At 39.0% G+C, this 20,284-nt stretch overlaps 1 protein-coding gene across 2 annotated transcripts in view; it reads left to right on the plus strand.

Annotated features, from left to right (window-relative positions):
* The window catches only part of LOC146482867 (uncharacterized), a 48,607-nt gene that overhangs the window by 9,212 nt on the left and 19,111 nt on the right, over window positions 1-20,284 (plus strand). For both annotated transcript variants that reach the window (XM_085106681.1, XM_085106680.1), the window contains exons 10-24: window positions 232-320; window positions 1,497-1,734; window positions 2,135-2,323; window positions 3,506-3,682; window positions 4,274-4,510; window positions 6,146-6,234; window positions 6,971-7,208; window positions 8,178-8,366; window positions 12,189-12,365; window positions 14,175-14,411; window positions 15,698-15,786; window positions 16,767-17,004; window positions 17,767-17,955; window positions 18,543-18,719; window positions 19,389-19,656. In XM_085106681.1, the coding sequence (XP_084962807.1) occupies window positions 232-320; window positions 1,497-1,734; window positions 2,135-2,323; window positions 3,506-3,682; window positions 4,274-4,510; window positions 6,146-6,234; window positions 6,971-7,208; window positions 8,178-8,366; window positions 12,189-12,365; window positions 14,175-14,411; window positions 15,698-15,786; window positions 16,767-17,004; window positions 17,767-17,955; window positions 18,543-18,719; window positions 19,389-19,656 (2,821 nt within the window). The remainder of the gene's footprint in view (window positions 1-231; window positions 321-1,496; window positions 1,735-2,134; window positions 2,324-3,505; window positions 3,683-4,273; window positions 4,511-6,145; window positions 6,235-6,970; window positions 7,209-8,177; window positions 8,367-12,188; window positions 12,366-14,174; window positions 14,412-15,697; window positions 15,787-16,766; window positions 17,005-17,766; window positions 17,956-18,542; window positions 18,720-19,388; window positions 19,657-20,284) is intronic.

The raw sequence follows: 20,284 nt of genomic DNA on the forward strand, positions 1-20,284 counted from the left end.
AAAAGTTTAAATAAACGGAAAGCGCCCCTGGTCAGCACTGGACTTAAAGAGTCAAAGGAAAAAGGCAGGAGTAAACTGTAGGGAATCAGAATGTGCGGATTCCCCCTGTCCCTATCTTGCACCATCCATGAACCAATGCTCCAATGTGTCGTCATCCCCCTTACCTTACTTAGACGAACCCTCTGTCTCACAAATAAACGTTGAAACAGCCGCGTTATTTTGGGCTTGTAGGTGGATGGACTTACACCAGCAAAGCTCTGAACTTGGCTTACAACCAGCTGTTCACCGCCGCTAAAGGTGCACGTGCGAATGTAGCAAAGGTAATCCAAACATTATTTCTGTTATAGTATATAATTCTTTAGGTCGTCGAGTGTAAGCAACGCGAAACGTTAGACTGAGCGAAATGATCGAGCGATGGCTCCTTGGATGTCCATTTTATCTTTATTCAGTAGCTTGTTTAAGAAGACAAGTCAAACATTCAAGGTAATGTGTCAAGTCTGATCAGAAAATAAATTCAAGAGAGAAAGTCTCGTCAAGAAAATCGTTTCCACTTCTCCTTTTTCACCGTTTTACCCTTCGCTTGAAATATTATTGTACACTTTTCAAAACGTCGGAAAAACAGTTCGGGACCGTAACAATTGTTTCAAGGGTTAACAATTTACATAAATCATAACCGATGTTTATTTGATTTTGAAGTTAAATGTTAAAACGTCTGTCTTTTTGTAGTGCAATGATGAAGCCAGATTTAAAAAAAACATACCAAGGACATTTAGTTACGAGAACGCTGACGTCGTTGACATTCCCGTCAAAAATAGGAAAGCCAGATTTTCTCTCTTATGGTGCAACGTTTAATAATATTTTGAAACTTAAATACAAGACAGCTTTCACCTGCAAATATGAAACGCCTAATAGAGGCGGATCAGGTGGAAAAGACAAAAAAATATATATATGAGCTTACTAGTTACAATATCAATTGATAAGTAAAGTAATAAATTCAAAAGTGAGGTTTTTCCTCCTCCTCCTTGGAAAGCGCCCACTGTTTGTCTGTAGCTTGACGTGATGTCATCAAAATAATTGCAAATAAAAACACCGCAGGACATCTGGTAGCCTGCTTAATGTCCTTAGTACCTTCTCCGGTTCGAAATATCCCTACTAGGCAATTTCGTCCTCCAATTTAATCGCAAAAGAAAAGGCTCTTGAAGAGCGTGATTAATTTCCTTCTCCAGCAGGAGAAAGCTCAAAGGAAGGCTACCTTTTTTGTTTTGACCATACAACACTGCGGAGATGTTTGCACTTTTTCATGCTCTATCAATGGGTAGAGTTCTTAGATGGGTAATGGTCTTTATTTCTCCGTCAATTCCAGCATTCCCATATTTCGATTCGATCTTATTGTGGAACTGGTCCAAACCATCTGCAATAGATGTGACTTTCCTCCCTAGAAAATGTAATAACTTTGATAGCAAAAGAGTTTGTAAAACAGTGTTTTCTCAATCTAGGTGCTGATAGTCATCACTGACGGCAAGGCTACAGGGGGAATGCAAACCTTGAAAGCGCCAATCAAGCTTCTGAAGGATTCCTCTGTGAATATCATCTCCGTTGGAGTTGGGAAAAACATTAACCCCAGTGAACTGCGATTCATGGCTTCGTTGCCTAGCAGCAGGCACGTGTTCTCAGTCCAGAATATGAATCAGCTAAGGAATCTGATTGGCTCGATTACAGCGTCGTCATGTACAAGTAAGTGTAACTGGTTGAGAGGATCAGTATGACGATACAACGCAAGCACGAGGGTGTACTTCTACATATAAGTAAGGTTGGTTTGTGCACCCTGTTCGGAACTTGAATACGATTTTTGACCTTCTGATCTGAAAAGAGCGCATTAAAGGCTTCATTTTAAAGAAAAAAGAGAAAGAGAAAGTCCTAAAGATATCACTTGGCATGATTAAATACCATTTTTGCCTCCTGAAGATCCACAAGTTGAAATAAAAGTTTAGCTATAGAAGTTTCTTTTTGTGGTGTTTTTTTGCCTTGGAAATCAGACTTGCAGGTTTTGCTGCAAACTGTAGTCCTGAAAGATTTTCCTTTGTCATTCTTGAGAAATACGAGGTCAAGTGAAAATGTTGTTTTTTTTTTGCAGCATACAACTGTCGTTACGTCGTCTGTGACTATAACACGTGGGGTGCATGGTCTGCCACTTGTGGCACCGGAATGAGACGCACGCGGAGCCTGGCCAAGGTCAACGAACATTATATCAAAAGGCAGGGCGGCTGTGCAGGACTCAAAGTCACGTGCGACAGGCAGGAGACAGAAACGAAGACGACAAACTGTGAGTTCAGTATGAATTTTTTCCGAATTGAATAAAGTGATTAACAATGTGTAATATTATTATATGATCGCGAGGTCGAAGTCGTGGTCTTATTGTGAGACTTGACTCAAGGTCCCCAAAATCAGCAGTTACGCGAAGGCCGGCACTTTGTAAATCCAGGACTGATTTAGAAAATAGCGCATCATGAATTAGTTGTGAGCGATGCTTACTGATTGTTCAGTTTAGGTGTCAGAGTTGGTTGTTGATATTTGCTTTGAGGGAAGGTCTATTGCTAGCCTTTCCAGTTTTCGTCATCCTGTAACCACATCAATTTTTAATTTCAAGAGTTAATCGTCTATTAATTATTAAAAAAAATATTGTGTAATTCAGATTTGTAAGTAGCTTCATCTTTCCGAATCTGAAGAAAATTTGAGGTTTCTTAGAGACCTGATTAAACACAGGGAGATCTGAAAAAAAATTGCACAACTGCGATAATTTTGGAAACATTAACATGGCTTGCAGGCATGCACTGCCTGTACGCTATACTTTCTTTGTAAAAATATCAAGTTCCAAACTGTAGTACTCTGTTGAACTGGGTCAGGTCTCTACGAACCATCAGACTAACGCCAAACTCTATTATGACAATCCAGTCTTGTTAATTAAATTATATTATGAAAAACATTACACGCTTACCGTGAGTTGCTCCCTGCAGATACAATAAAAATCTTCCTGCGAGTACCTAGTGGAGTAAGAACCTGTAGGTTAAAATTTTTCGTTTACATCTCTAACTTACAAACCTAAAATAAGTTTTGATTTCGGGAAAATCTTTTTTTGTTGGAAATGTCATAATGGTTGAGGTTGGTTCCTGAGAGTTTAAATAACTGAGAAGAAATAAAGCAGGGTATACTTACAATGGAGTATCATTAATCATACTGTACATTTATAACCAAATACACACTGAATTAGTTTTCTGACCAGCAACAAGATTATATAAGCACATAAAGAGACTAATTCCTCAATATTAACCAAATATAGACACTTTTTTAACCTTTAAACTTACTGTTTTTATACGAGGTACTGAAATGTTAATATACCTTATTACAATATTGTTCTTTTCGTAAAATCTTGATTTCTCTCATTCCTCAAGAACAGCAAGCTGATACAATTCTTTATTTTTTAAAATCAATTTTTGTGGCAAAAAAGGTCCCTGCATTAGCGTGGCTTGTTCCTGGAATCTATGGGGCAGTTGGTCCTCTACATGTGGCCGGATGACACGCCAGCGCACCACTAAAGTCACGCAATCCATTATCCATCGTCCCAATTGTAACGGTTTGCAGAGCTCTTGCCCCAAGCCGGAAGTGCAATCGTTCTACATATCCTGTGAGTAACACATTAAGTCATTTCGATAAATAACTTTAGGGACAATACCTCAATTTTTCAACCGGCTACTGGGTAGCCGTCTCTTATCCCAATCCTTATGTAATTTACATTAGCTATTGAGTTTGGATTGAATTTTGTTAGGATTGATATCTTGGTATGATCAATATTGGCAAAGCATTGAAGGTGGGTGCAATAAAATCAAAGTTGAGCTATCATTATCATCGTTATTACTGTTATTTATTACTTGCTTGACCGACCCTAAAATGAACAGTGTGATAAGGCAACAAGACAAAATCGCTATAAACTAGTTATAATTTTAGTGGTTAAAAATTTAAGAAAATCGACAACAATTTTGATTTTTGAAAACACGTTTCGACAGCTCTTTTGTTATCTTTAGTTTAAATTGTAAAGTACAAAGATGACAGAAGAGCTGCCGAAACTTGTTTTCAAAAGTCAAAACTGTTGTCGTTTTTCTTAAACTTTTTACCTGCCTACTGCTATCCAGACCTTTTTAAATTTTAGTGGTAATTTTCGTTATTAAGCATCTTTACGAAAGTCAGCCATGACAGACAAGAAACATTTTCTTTATAGGTTGCAAAGGTGAATTGGGAATCTTAATGGACGAATCAGGGAGTATAGGAGATAGTGATTTCGTCAGAGAGAAAAACTTCGTGACTTCTCTTGCAAATGGCTTCACCAACTTTGGCCCCAATGGAGTGCAGATGGGAGTAATAACATACAGCACGGATGCAAGGCTTGATATCAGACTTAATCAGTATTCCAACAAGATGGATTTTATTAACGCCGTTAAACGTATCAAATATGCAGGTAGGGACTACTTTTTGTGTGTGCATGGTAACTCATTTTTATCAATTCAGAAGATTGCAATGGCGATCTAAGAGACATTGAGGGTTGAAGGCATTTTTGCGTTGAAAGTAGAATGTAGCGCTTTCACAATGCGCTAACTCTTTTTTGGACAACTCAAAAGAGTGCACATCAAATTTTAATCAGACATTTCTGGTCATGTTAACTTCACAAAAATTGCAGTAACTTACGTTTTCGTTTGATATTGTGCAAATTACTAACGCTTTCGTAATTATCTTTTGCGCATTGATAAAACTATAGAGAGCCACCTGTATTTTGGTCAAAAATGATCACATATTTGAAGATAAACCTTTTTGCTAACATGAAATTGCTCTTACAACAAAGAAATTATTAAGGGATTTCTCCAAGGAAGAACGAACTATAGTCTGTTTTTAGCGACGTCTCTAAAGTACCTAAGAAGAACTTGAAAAAATTGGCCAATTTTTTCAAGTTGCAATCCATTTTCATCGGCTTAGCCATCTGCTGCCAAATTTAATTAATACTAGTTTCTGTGCATTGGTAAGGTTATTGTTAACAAAACTAACCATTTCAACGATTCCATCGATTCAAATACGTTTTTGGGCCACTTAAATTGCCATTAACATAGGTATCACCTCCCCTTTAAAAGACAATTTCATATATGTTATTATTTAAATTATATATTATTGTTTAATGACTCAGTGGAAATCATGTTCAACGTCAAATAAGTAGTCCATTGACAGTCAATCAATAATAAAAATGTAGCTGTTTGGCCATTTACAAATTGTTTTGCTGATAATGATCATAGCTGATTTTTTTGATTGTTGACCATGAAAATGTCCCTAGTTTTCGTGTAACGGTTATATGATGAGCTGTGTCATGATGACCATTGATTGTTTACCACATTGAAATTTCAGTTGGTTGTGTAAGACACTCGCTTGACTCAGCAGAGAGACACCAGAAATCTTTGGTGTAGCTCTTCTTCATTCTTAAAGGAACTGGTTCTTCACTTTATCAATTCTACAACTATTCAGTTCCATTTTACGTCTACTCTACAAGCCATCTAAGACTATTCTACTCCATTGTACATCTTTTCCACAAGTATCACTCAAATCATTCCTTACTTTATAGTGTGCTGTAAACATGTTTACGACTGTTATTCAACCAACGCCAAATGGTCCCAACCAGAGATAAGAATTGGTTTTGCCAAAATATACTAACAGGAAAGAACAACAAAACTGTTCTAAGGAAATAGATAGAAAGGGAAACCAATCAGGCTGATAAACTCCTTAAGTGTTTTGCCTTGATTTCAACCTTCGAGGAGCCCCAAGCCAAGGTTAAAGGAAGTAGGCAAACCTGTCAACAGTACAGCTTTTATCTCTAATTTTTGAACAACAGGAAAATGTCAAATAATCCTGAAAATATCCATCAAAACTATCGGAAGGAAATAACAACTGTATTCTAAAATTAAAGTCGAAAACACACCCTTTCATCAGCTTCACACCAGTTGATGTAACAAAGAATCAAAACAGTTTATTTACTCGTCATCGGGTATAACGCCATACGACATAATCATCCAATTTATGAATTTGTACAGAAGCATTATTTTTTTTTCAACAGGGGGCTGGACATACACTTCTAAAGCCCTAAACATCGCGAAGAATCAGCTATTTCACTCTTCATACGGCGCACGCTCAGGGGTGTCAAAGGTTTGTCAGGATTCGTGAGTATGTAGGGAGTATGTTTTACGTAGTCAGGAGTCAGGAGCAAGTCACACTTCAGCAGCGTCGCTTATAATTCAAGTCAGGCCATCTTCTTTTGTTTCCTCCATTTACAGTCGTCCGGCTGACTCACATTTTTGCAATGTTTCAAAAAACAAAGTGATACAATTACAATTTTCGCTCAGTACACAGAAAGATATATAAAAAAATAACTGTAACTAAGATATCAATTAAGAACCAATACAATATCATGTTGTCAAACGTTACAGTCTAGAGGCTAAAGAAACCAATCTGCGTTATACGACCATGACAATTGTTCAAAGAGAGTTTCTTTACAGATTGCAATACCCTATCGTATGCCGGGTTTTGGCCCAGAGTCAGGTTAACTTTTTGAAATATTGTGAGTTTTCTCATATTAGCGCATTCATTATCCCAATGTGAGCAGAATTTCGAATAAAATGTAGAATCTGTTTTTAACTCATTGTCTGATCCTTCATTCGAATTCTTGGAATTTCCTTCCTCACAAAAAAATAGACTAGCATAGAGTATTTCGCCCTTTTCCTAACCATTACAACCATATGCAAACCATCAATTCTGAGACTAGTTTGGTTGTCATTTTAGAATCATGATATCCATTCAACTTAGCGTGCGGAATGAACAGATCGGAGAAGCGTACTTTTTGCTTATACAGGGGAAAAATGGAAAGTTTTGCTTTCCTTTTTAGATTCTTATTGTTTTAACGGATGGAGCAACTACTGGTGGGATTCAATCTCTCCGAGTTCCGCTCGAAAACCTTAAAAAGAGCTACGTCAATATATTCGCTATCGGAATTGGCAATGGAATCAACAGGCAGGAGCTTGAGTTGATGGCCACAGAGCCCGTCAGGGATCACGTGTTCTTTGTGGCTAACATGCAGCAACTACAAACTTTATTGCAGCGAATTGGTGAATCGTCCTGCAAGAGTAAGTTAATTATTAAAGGGGAAGAGGGTGCCTGTGTTGTGTCAGTCTTCTATGTTACGAATACAACTATGCCACAGCCAGGTCTAAAAGAGCCTATAGTGTAATCGCTTTAAAATCGTTGCAAATGTTTTGTTGAATTGGATTTAAAAAAAATCCAACAACAATAAATAACACAAACGAAACTAGACTGAACAGGTAAGCGCTAAGCTAAGGAGATTGTATTTGACTTGTTACGAGCAAGAAACAACGAAGGATTTGAGCCAACATCCTTTCCGATACTGATAGGAAGACGTTGTTTCCATGATTGCTGCAATCACTGCTACAGCCCATTTATCGCCGGGAGTATATATTTAGCAAAGAAACGGGACCTAAGGTCTTTTAGTGATGAGGAACTGCCTCGCTCGCGAATGGACGCTGAACGCTACTGAAAGAAGAAATCAATGTACTTAATTACCTTATATATTAAAAATAACTAATAAACTAAATTACTAATTAATTAAGAACTAGTTTTTAGCTAACAATTAACAAGACATAATTTAAAGATCAGATTATCCCTATCTAGACCGGGGGGAGGCCAATCGGCCCACGGCGACTTTGAACCTAATTAACTTTTTTTAATATTTGAGCAAACACCCTGAAACTTTATGACGTTTTCAGAAATTTATCTGGAAAAAATTTTTGTGGTCGGTTAGTGTTGATTGATAATAATAATAAAATAAATAAAATAAAATAAAATTAGCCCGGTATAGATAGGGTTAATAAATTAATTTAGATGTTTTAGCATGCCCCCCTTTCCAAATTCTATAAGACCAAAACAAGATATCTTGGTATAGTGAAATTATATTTGAACAAGTTGAGCTTTTTTCCTCAAGTCAGGATTTTGATATTGTGTGCACTTGCACAGCCTTAATTTTTTTCAACGTATATTAACAATCTTCTTTCTCGATTTAATTTGATTTTTATGAACAGAATACAAGTGCAAGTATGTAACGTGTGAATATAGTGTGTGGTCCTCTTGGTCCAGCTCTTGTGGTAGCGGAATGAACAGGAAGAGAACACTGACCAAACAGACCGAACTCATCAAAGACCAACAAGGTGGCTGCTCAGGTCTCACAACAACATGTGATAAGGAAAAACTGGAAACCAAAAGTGCCACCTGTAAGTGACTCTGTTTGTCATACTCCCAAAAAGTGCTACACTACAAATCTGATAACCCCTTTTCGTCATTAACTTTTCATCGGAATGGTAACATCATAGGTTGATATATAATTTATTTACAAACTTAAAATCAAGAAGAACATTGAAAGGCATACTGAATACTTCAGCATTTACAATTCAATATCTTTCTTCTTTTATTTATTATTTTTCTGTTGCTGACTGATCACTTTTCGCTGTTTTCGTTTCAAATCATCTACGCCATAAGAAAATGTGTTGTAAGGTGAATTAACTCGCACCTGCCATCTAGACCAAACAATCTCTATTACATTATGTTCTATTTAATGTCTTCTTTACTTAGTTCGGCATTCCTAAAATAACATGATCACAAATCTTGAAATGATTTTAACTATTGTTTCTTTCCCCAATTTTTTATAGTCAAATGTATCTCGAAGTCACATGTTGTTTGATTATAAATGAAAATTAAGGACATATCCCACGTCACTTTTATACACTCGATTGAAAAACCATTGTCCTGTGCAGAGTGAAAATCGCGAACGATGCAACCTGATGGAATTATGGGTTGATATAGCTAACTTGCGATTAGATCGTTTTTTAATTTTTTTTCTGCTTCCTCAAGAAATAGGTAAGTTTTAAGCTTTCACTGAACCGCAGGTCAAATCCTTCCCAGAAAGCTGTTGGGTCTTATTGCTCATGGATGATAACTTTTAAAAAGGGAAAGGTAAAATATAGTTCTCGAAGACGAGTGTTCAGTGCCAATATGTAGAAATTATTCCAGATGTTTCGGGCTTAGCCCTTCATCAGTGGAAAAAGATTTACGTTAAAAAGCTGGCTTGCGCTATCAAGTCAGATTTAAAGTTGTAACGTGCGCGCACGATGTGCGCGTGACGACCTAAAGATATCGGAAGTCGGAGTTCATTCCGCGCGGCTGACTGGTGCCTATTCTGAAAATAAGGCGCATCCCCTGACGCTTTCGTTGCTTGTTTCCGTCGCAGAGCATAATTCCACGGACTTTTGCGTCCTGGATAGTGTGGCCATTTGTATTAAAATGCTCTGCAACGGGAAAGCCCGGCAGGTTCTTCTCAATGCTGCGTAGGTGTTCACCGAAGCGTTGCCCTAGCGTGCGGCCAGTTTCGCCGATGTAAATAGCAGGGCAACGGGTGCAAGAGATACCATACACTAAGCCGGTTGTTCGACAGTTGAAAGCTTCTTTGATGACAAACGAGCTTTTGGGACCCTGCAGCGTGGTGTCAGGAGAAATATGGTCACAGGTACGGCAGCGTGCGTGCGTGCATGGAGAAGTTCCCACATGAGGATCAGGTTGGCTGTTAGCGGTTGTATGCACTAAAATGTCGCGAATGTTACGATAACGGCGATAGGCAACCAGCGGCGGCTGAGGAAATATTTCACTAGGGTCACCAGATAAAATGCTGAAATTGCGCAGCAGGATTCTCTTGATTCTTTCGTTTAAAGGGTGGTAGGTAAGAACCAAGGGAATTCTGCTTGGCTCTCTACTTGCGGAGTCTTGATGGTGGATGACCTCAGTACGGTTGACCCGCTGGATCGTGTCAAGATCACGCTGTAGAGAGGCGGCACAATACCCTCTTTGAACGAAAAAAGTGATCATCTCCTTGCCCCTCTCCAGAAAATCAGAGTCGTCAGAACACAGACGCCGAAGTCGTAAAAGTTGACTGCGGGGGAGACCTTCTTTGCAGTGCCGAGGATGTGAAGATTGATGATGAAGGTAGCTGTGTGTGTCAGTGACCTTGTAGTGTACGGAAGTGCTGATGTGATCACTGGTAATGCGTAAAGTCAGGAAAGAGAGTTCAGTGTCAGAAATTGTGTGCGTAAATTGAAGAGCTGGATGAAAGTTTGATACGAAGCTGATGTAATTCTCAAGTTCCAAGCGACTACAGCATGCAACCCCGAGGACGTCATCGATGTACCGCTTGTGGAGTTGAGGTACAAAACCAGTGTATTGGCTAGCGATTTGTTCCTCAATATATCCCACGAAGAGGCACGCATAGTTAGGGCCCATCTTGCTGCCCATGGCGACTCCTCCTATTTGCTTGTAAAAATCGCCATTGAAAGTGAAGGCATTGAGGGTCAGCACAAGTTCTGCAAGACGGGTTAGGGTAGAAGTAGGTGGCTCAAGAACGGAACGCTTGTCAAGGAAGTAGGCTAAAGCTTCAAGCCCGCTGTTGTTCGGGATTACAGTATACAGAGATTTGATGTCCATGCTGTATAGGAAGCGTTCGCCGGTGATGTTGTCATCAAAGCGAAAATCATTAAAGATATTGAGCGCGTGGTTGGTATCCTTTATGTAGGTGTTGAGGTTGCGGACGATGGGACACATGATCCGATCTAAGTACGCGGCAATGTTCTCAGTTGGACAGCTGCACGCAGAAACAATTGGTCTCCCAGGGTTGCCTGTTTTATGAATCTTTGGAAGCAGATAGAATTTTGAGGTTTTTGGTGAAGGCATAATTAAATTCTTAGCCGATGGTGGAAGTTCGTTAGCAGCGATCATAGCGTTGACCGCCGATTTAACCGTGAGCTGATTCTCTTTGATGGGATCGTGATCAATACGTTCATAAAATCTCTCATCGGACAGTTGACGGTTGGCCTCAGCGATGTACAAAGGGCGCGACCAGACGACAACAGCACCACCTTTATCAGCTGGTTTGATGACAATGTCACTGCGTGCTGATAGTTGAAGTAATTCTGCTCTCTCAGTGGGTGATAAGTTATTTTGCTGTGATCTTGCCTTAAAATTAACAGCATTTACGGCACGGCGGCAACGATCAATGTAATGATCCACAGCTGAAAATTTGCCATCTGGAGGAGTCCAAGTAGAATCCTTGGGGTTAAACTTAGCGAAAGGGTCGTCGATGTCAGAAGTTGGCTGAGAGTCGCTGTCATCGTTCCTGTGAAAATGGGCCTTCAAACGAATGCGGCGATAGAGATTTTCGCAGTCGGCCTTGGCCTGATATTCGTCAATGCATTTCTTAACAGGGACGAAACTCAGTCCTTTACTGAGAACCGATTTCTCAGCATCAGTCAGCGGCATGTCAGGTGGTATAGTAACGACGAGTTTGCTGGGGCGACCATCGGCGTCGGAAGGATTGTTGCCACTACCGCCAGCACGACTGTTAGTGTCGGTAGGATTATTATCACGTTCTTCTTGGCGCTTTGCGTCCCTTAAAGAAGCCATTTAACTATCCTTGACAGTTTTGAGGCGCATATAATATCTAGAATTGAGGTCATGGATGTAGCGTCGAATGCGATGAAAATAATCCTCAGAGCAAGCCCTTTGTAACTGTTCGTAGTTTTGGGTAATACCGCTGGAAGCTGAATCACGTTTAATCGTCATGCAGTGGATGGTAGACTGCATGATTTGTCTAGAGCACGCACCAGTTATAGACTTAACGTTTCGTACGTACCGGTTGGAAAGAGAAGATGGATGGAATTTAACCAGGAATCCAACAGGAACCAATCTGCGGCGTAAACAACGGCCAATGAAGTTGATGTGGCTAGTAAATCTGGTCTTGGTGAATGTACACATGGCCAGGGAATCGGCATAGTTGCAAATGTCTGCAGGTGAGTTGTGGAGAAACTCGTGAAGATCACGGCGCAATACAGCAACGAAATCTTTTGTACTTGACATGAAAGAGTTCTTTAGTCGCAGCAGTAAAGTAAATGATAAAAGTTTAACTTTTACCTGTCGACGTGTTTTCAATCGACTATATGCACATATTGTAATTTCATTTTCATTGATTTCCTTTAACTTTGTTTTATAACCAGGCCCATGCAAGTATGTGACATGTGCTTGGAATCCCTGGGGAGGCTGGTCCGCTACATGTGGTCGGATGACCCGACAGCGAACAAGCAAAGTCACACAGCACGTTGTTAACAAACTAAACTGCAACAGCCTACAGACTACATGCCCTGCACCAGAGACAGAATCGATGTTCGTATCATGTGAGTTAAGCATTTCTTGCTGAAATGTAGGCTAAAACACGCACGACAGAACTTAAATTCACTTGATTAAGCCCTCTAAAATTCACATATCCACCAGAAAACGTGATTTTGCCTCCACTGCTCAACCAGGCACACAAAGAGATGTAATATGGGCGCGTTGGCCAGCCAAGCCACCGTACCATCTGTTTAGTCTTAATATACTCACAAAAGTCGATTACAATAAAGGAAAACTAAGTGCACCAAAGCCGGACACGAAATCCTCTAAAATCCAGCAAGAGGAAAAAACGGGGAATGTGCACCCTCGACCAAGGCAGTGGTGCCACCCTCGGGGTTTCAGGATAGCCTATGTAAAACATGGTATGCACACTGATAAGTAACAGTTGCTTAAAAAAAGGATATGGCTACATACAAAAGTAAAAGCTGGCTTCCGCATGACAACATTCAAAAATTAAACGAAAACGAAATCTTAGAACTAAACGCGGCAAAGGCTGGCCGTAGAATGTTTCACCCTACTAACGGCCGCAAATTACAAACTACAATCCCATAACTCTCTTCGCGCCTAGCACCCCTCCCAGCCCTCCGATACGTGCCAGCAAAATATTAATTTATGCTAGTATAGGATTATCACAAATTACCTTTCTTTTGACACAGCAGCAAATGATGCGATTCACTGGTAGACAAACTTGAACCCCGCCATATCAAAGTTCATTTTCATCGTAACAATTCCCGTTATCGGGTTCTCTAACGGCAAAATACCTAGCCGAAAAAAGTTATCTAAGGGGCAAGAATTGGAAAAAGTTACTCTGCAAGGCAAGGATAAGGTTGTTTGTTTTAGTGCATAAATGGCCCGAGTATTGGCCAATTGAATGTGGGAACTTCGTCTGGTGTCGACAAGTCATTCACCAAAAACAGCCGGGCACGCGCACTCATCAAATTTTACGGCTGTGTTTGTTGCTTATTTGTAAATTGCAGACGTCTAATCTTGCGGTCGATTGTGCCCTCTTGAACTAACGGCCCAGTGTACAAAAGTTCAGACAATATGCCTTTGAAAACAATGCTCTTGACATTCATTTCCATTATTCTAGACTAAAGGCTGGTTTCCATATGATCGCAAACGATCGCAGACGATCGTAGATCGCAGATCGCAAATAATCGCAGACGATCGCAAAAAAGGCTGTTTCCATATAATCGCAACGATCGCAGAGCCGACCGCAGGCATACGTCAAATATACACGCACGTGTAGGCTGAAAAGCAAACAACATCGCGAATGTGGAAGAGCGGAAATTTTGCTGCAAGCAAATTTACTTCTTCTGTTTGTCATGATTAAGCGAGTCGTCGCCAGCTCCATCACCGTCGAAAACATCGGTTTTGGATTTGATAACGACCGTACGCAGTTCTTATGTTGGAGAAATTTGGCCTCCGCTTCCTCGGCCGATAAATGAATCTTCTGCCCGATTTTGTCCCAATAGCTGGCCTTTTTGTTCTTGTCGTTAAAATCTCTGCGACTGCGATAATAAACACATTCATAACGTAGACCGTTCCTACAATCGAACACACGAGCGTTGAATCGTGGGAGAGAACTCGAAATATTATGGGATGCGTTTCGATCGCGGATCGCAAAACTTTGGTTTCCATATGATCGCACAATCGCAAATGATCGCAGATGATCGCAGACGATCGCAGACCTTATTGCGGTCTGCGATCTGCGATCTGCGATCCGCGATCATATGGAAACCAGCCTTAAATAATTCCCACGCATTAATTTCTGGTGTAGCTTTCTGTAGTGAAGAGTACACTCTCTATTTTAGGTTGTAAAGTGGAACTCGGAGTTATAATGGATGAATCTGGCAGTATTATTGCCGCAGACTTTACACGACAAAAAGATTTCGTAGCTGCTTTGGCAAACGGCTTCAACAACTTTGGTCCCAACGGAGTGCAGATGGGAGTTATAACTTTCAGCACCTACGCTAACGTGGATATTAAACTGCATCAATATCCCAACAAGGCTGCCTTCATGAACGCTGTGAGAAAAATTAGACAAAGAGGTGAGACTTTACTCAAAAAAAAAAAAACTAGTTCATATTTTTTTATTACGATTGTCATCGGCAATTTCGAATTCGTAAATGCAGTATAGTGTTCCGAGAGATTTCGCGTTTCACTTTAATACGTTTGGCAAGCGCATTTCATTAGCTTTGTATTTGGAATAGAATACTTAATCAGGTAATTGCAATAGATTTGACATTTTGAAAGGAATATTTAACCAACTCAGCATGTGGACACGAGAAGTGGACATTCTCGGTTGCATTAACAACCGATTTGATGCTCGATATTTTACTTGTTTTCGCTTTTGCTGCTCATGTTTAGCTGTTTAATTTTCGCTAATAATCGTACGCTTTCATTACAAACCAGCATAGGGTTTTCAAACAAATAGCTCTTATTTTATTTCATTCTAGTTGGACTTTGGCTTGTACATGTTACTTTGATAATGTACTTTGCTCAGTCACGCGAGTAACTAAGAGTTGTGACGAGCTCTGTTTTGCAAGTGAGCAAGTACTTTCAAGCTAATTCTCCCCGATGAATTGTAAAGTCGCTGTTGAAGTCTAAATTGTCTCTCCTGTACGCTCGAGCAGGAAAAACCCATCGTCACAACAGTGTCGAACATCACTGAACGCCCTTCTTTTGGGTTTGAATTTAGAGAAGCTAAGCTGATTGTGCTTCTGATTATGCAATAGACCATTGATTTTACAGCTGTGCTCTCTGTGGCGTGGCCTTTGAGTGGAAATGAAGCTGGAGTTGACTTTGGTTTGATACAAACTCACATAGTAAACCGTGTTTTTCTCCCAATGAGGTTTGTATCAAACAAAGTCATCCCCCACCAAACCTTACTCAAATGCTGGGCCGTAAAGTACACAACTGTGATGTTGCATATTATCTACGTCAGCAAATACAATTGTACTACATGATGTGCAGTTTGGAAACAAAATCGATATGAAACTTTCCTACATACTACGTAATCATGAGGTTCCAATGTTAGAGCCAGAGGAGCATTGTGGAATCCCCTGCTAACTCGCACTTCGCCTGTTTTCGCAAAGTCTGCCCAAAGTAGTTATTAACCTTATTCTCAATCACTTATCCTGGAACACCAGAATTGTCCTTAGAAAATTCTTGTAATCGATCGTCGTAATTAAGGGAGGAAACCTATTTTCATACCCTTGTAGCAATTGTGGTTCATTGTCGATAAACGTTACATTATTTTTAAAAATGTGCATATCTCGTTATAAAATTCAATAAATGATGCTCGCTAACTAGTTAATTTTGTGGTAAAACATAGGTGGATGGACTTTCACTGATAGGGCTCTGCAGCTTGCCAAGACACAGCTCTTTACATCGTCGAACGGAGCAAGACCTGGTGTTACCAAGGTTAGCTGACGATGAAAGGCATTTGACAATTTGATAATTTTCTTTATTTCATAAGATAAACACACATATCCTATGCTACAAACATTATGACTGTAAAAAGCAAGCTACAGCACATGTACATGAAAAAAAAAAACAATAATTCTAATAAAATCAAACTATTAAAGTCAAGCTTTTTAAAGTCTAAGATCTAAATCCAGAATTGAAGACCAAAATGTCCTGTTTTGCATTCTATTTGAAGAAAGCCAATCACATATTGCAATTACTAGCCAAGTAGATAAGTGTAGTGCATCTTTCAATAGCCTTTGGTTCATGATGTTGTCTAAGTCAGATTGTCATTTCGAACGACCGGTTCCATTTTAATCGTATCGTCCATTGCGTACAAATTCCTTTAGAATGTACGTGTACATCGATGATGTTCTTGCTCCCGAACAAACCAATATTTGACTCATTTTCATCCGTCAATTTATTACTATTTTTGCAGATATTACTGATAGTAACAGACGGAGCGAGTAACAGTGGAATTAATAAACTTCGAGTTCCAGTTTTCATAAGATAAACACACATATCCTATGCTACAAACATTATGACTGTAAAAAGCAAGCTACAGCACATGTACATGAAAAAAAAAAAAACAATAATTCTAATAAAATCAAACTATTAAAGTCAAGCTTTTTAAAGTCTAAGATCTAAATCCAGAATTGAAGACCAAAATGTCCTGTTTTGCATTCTATTTGAAGAAAGCCAATCACATATTGCAATTACTAGCCAAGTAGATAAGTGTAGTGCATCTTTCAATAGCCTTTGGTTCATGATGTTGTCTAAGTCAGATTGTCATTTCGAACGACCGGTTCCATTTTAATCGTATCGTCCATTGCGTACAAATTCCTTTAGAATGTACGTGTACATCGATGATGTTCTTGCTCCCGAACAAACCAATATTTGACTCATTTTCATCCGTCAATTTATTACTATTTTTGCAGATATTACTGATAGTAACAGACGGAGCGAGTAACAGTGGAATTAATAAACTTCGAGTTCCAGTTGAGGAGTTAAGATCCATGAAAGTGAATATATTTTCTGTAGGAGTTGGGCAAAACCTCAATCGTGCAGAATTGGAGTTTATGGCCTCAGACCCTAAAGCTTCTCATTTGTTTTACGTCCGTAACATGGCCGAGTTACCCCAACTGCTACACACTCTGGCAAGTTCTTCATGTCAAGGTAAGGGCTATCATCGTTGTATGTTTTGTACGGCAAATAACGTTAGAAGTGATGTGTCACGGTTAGCTAGACAACTTGCTACTTAAAATACTGATAACGTGTTTTGTACTTTAGAGGATTTGTCTATTTCCAATTATTCGCTAATTAAGGGGTTTTATCAAATTTACAAAGGAACACTAAACGAGATTAATTGCAGTGTATATATTGAATAATAATGATAATATCAATTATTTTATCAATCATAATCACATTCTATCGTATAAATTCCATACAGATGTCATCAAATGTGCGTTACGACAAATAATAACTTACAAATACGTGTATGTGATGAGAACTAAAGGATTGAAATTCTCTTCAGATTTCTCGAAAAAATACTGATTTTTTCTGGCGTCAATAGGCCATTTTCGAGTTGCTCTTAACGTCCTTACGAGGCTAGGTGCAAAGTTTTTATTATAAAAATTAACTTTCATTCAAATGCAAACAAAGCTCATTTTCATATGAAAAGTTTTGCACTTAGCCTCGCTTTCATAATGAGTTTCACAACAACGCGGAAATGACTTATTAAGTCAAAGCTGGTGAGCAGTGCGAAATAAGATGGTTTCCACAAGTAATTTAAGGTGGTTCAAGCTACATGATATTACATGACAGCTTGTTCCATAATTATGAAGATACTGAGAGAAATCTCGCTCCGTTCAGCACAGAGCAAGATGATTCTGTGGTTACGTTCATTACTGACAGTATTTCTGTGTTTTGTGGTTTTAGTTTTCAAATGTAAGTACGTGACATGTGACTACAGTTTATGGTCCTCCTGGTCCATCTCATGCGGGAAAGGCATGAAGAGGAAAAGAACGTTGACCAAACAGAATGAGCATATCAAAGACCAACAAGGAGGATGCTCTGGTTTGCCAACCACATGCGATAAAGAGGAACTGCAAACCGAGGATATGGATTGTAAGTATAATGAAAGATACTTCATTATCATCATCATCATCATCATCATCATCATCATCATCATCATCATCATCATCATTATCATCATCATCATCGTCATCATCACCATCATCATTATCATCATCATCATCAACATCAACAACAAAATCATCGGCGACAAACTTTCAACACCATTGTCGTCAATTACAAAATATTCAGATTATGCTAAATCTCCTGGGACATAAGCATTCTAATAATCCAAAAACAGCATAATTTTAAGTTCTTAAGACGAAAGTAAGGTTTCCTTAAGAGACGTAGACAAAGACCTGGGAATATTTCATATACAGCCTAAAGACGTAACTTACTGAAAAAAAAAAAGAATGATTTCCTTAACTGTGGGATTAGTATACACCTGCAATACACGACCATACGCATGCAGGATAATTGTTAAACGAACGTTCACGTATGAAATTACCTTTGCTCAAGGATATTGTTCACAAACTCAGTAGCCATAACCACGATATTATTATGAACAGTATTAGATTTGACATCATTTGTAAAAAGGATTAATAAACCCAAGCAAGCTGAGTGAAGTTTTCTGTTCACAGGTCAGTGTAACTACGTCACCTGTTCGTGGAATGAGTGGAGCTCGTGGTCTGCCACATGCGGGGTGAGCACCAGGCAAAAAACCAGCAAAACTACAAATCACGTGGTTAACAGGCCGTCATGCAGTGGACTGCAGACGTCATGCCCGCAGCCTCAAACAGAAAGAAGAACAACCAACTGTAGGTTTAATGCTAGAAATTGCTGTATATATTAATCCTTTAAAAAGATATACCTTCCTTCGTAAAACCTGTTTGGTGGAGGTGTAGCATCACAGTTTCTGAGTCCTCAAAAGGTAGTCTAAAATTGCAACTTTGTTGTTGTGATTGAACAATTCAATGCTGATCGCGTCATAATAATAATAAAAAGTAACAATAACCTTTTTTTACCCTCGGCAGTGTTAATACCAGAAGTACTATGAGTGGGCCCGAACATTAAATTTCACAAAAAAATTATTTGCCAACGAATGAACCCATTAACTAATTACCAGGAAGAGTGGAGATGACTAGTTAGTATATTAGGACCACAGGAGAGCTGAGTTGTTCAGTCTACCATAAAAACGGTTGTTCTCTTTCGCAAAGAAAATAATGATTCAGCCTAACTTATAGAGCGTTGTCTAAGTGGAGTAATATTTTGCTGTTTTCGTTTACATATATGAAGAATATTCGATACATAAGAGACGAAAATACAATATTCCATGAACGAGAAAATCCTGAGAGTAATTGACGCTGCGACAGTAATAACTGGACATTTTTGTAATCAGTGTTCTGTTCTTTGTCAACACTATTCTAATCAAGGGCATCACAAACTCTAACGAAATTCTTCCTCAACTTCTAAAACTGTTGTCATAGGTCCTTGCAGGAGTGTCAGATGTACTTGGAAGCCATGGACGGGCTGGTCAGCGACATGTGGTGTGGCTGAGAGAATCCGGTCTATCCAGACAACAAATATTGTGGTACAACAGCCAGACTGCTCTGGTCTACCGCAGACCTGCACCCAGCCACCTGAGAAGGAAACCAAGAAGACAATGTGTACTTGTCTGACAGTGCAGTGTGCATGGAGTCAATGGAGCGATTGGTCTGCTTCTTGTGGGAGAGCCTCGCGAACCAGAACAATGCAGTGAGTTTTGGAAACTATTTATACTACTAAAATTGTCTTCTTTATCCAACTAAATTTTTTACCACACAAAAACAACATTTAAGCAACAAAATCCTATTAATTTGAATGTCGATGAGTGGTATTTGTAAAAGAAACGTGATGTTTTAAACCTACTGAATAAATGATATCGATGTTTTTTTTTTTTCAGTCTGTGACAAAGGCATACTGGCATACAAAGTATGCCTATGTCGCTAACTGAAAAAATATATCGATTTTATTTATTCGGAAGGCGTTAAACATAACATGACGTTTCTTTCACATATCTCAAATTATCTACCACATGGTCCAATGTTCAGCATGTTTAACAGAGAATAGGGTTTTTCAAGTTTGAAAATGGTTTGATGAAAACAAACAAGCTGGCTCTTATCTTAGACGCGATCTATGATCTTTTGTAATTCGTCAGTTCTAGAGATGGTCCTAATCAACTATATTTCTCAACCAATCAGAATGCAGTTCTATTGATAACAAGTATGAATCGACACATCATTAGATCATGACCTAATGCGAACACCGACGAAAAGATATACATTCCACCTGGGCAAACTAGCCGATAAGAAGGGGAAGGTTTTGATTTTTATAGGCACTGACT

This window comes from Pavona decussata, unplaced genomic scaffold (genome assembly GCF_977016875.1).
Source record: "Pavona decussata unplaced genomic scaffold, jaPavDecu1.1 SCAFFOLD_42, whole genome shotgun sequence".
NCBI classification, from domain to species: Eukaryota; Metazoa; Cnidaria; class Anthozoa; order Scleractinia; family Agariciidae; genus Pavona; species Pavona decussata.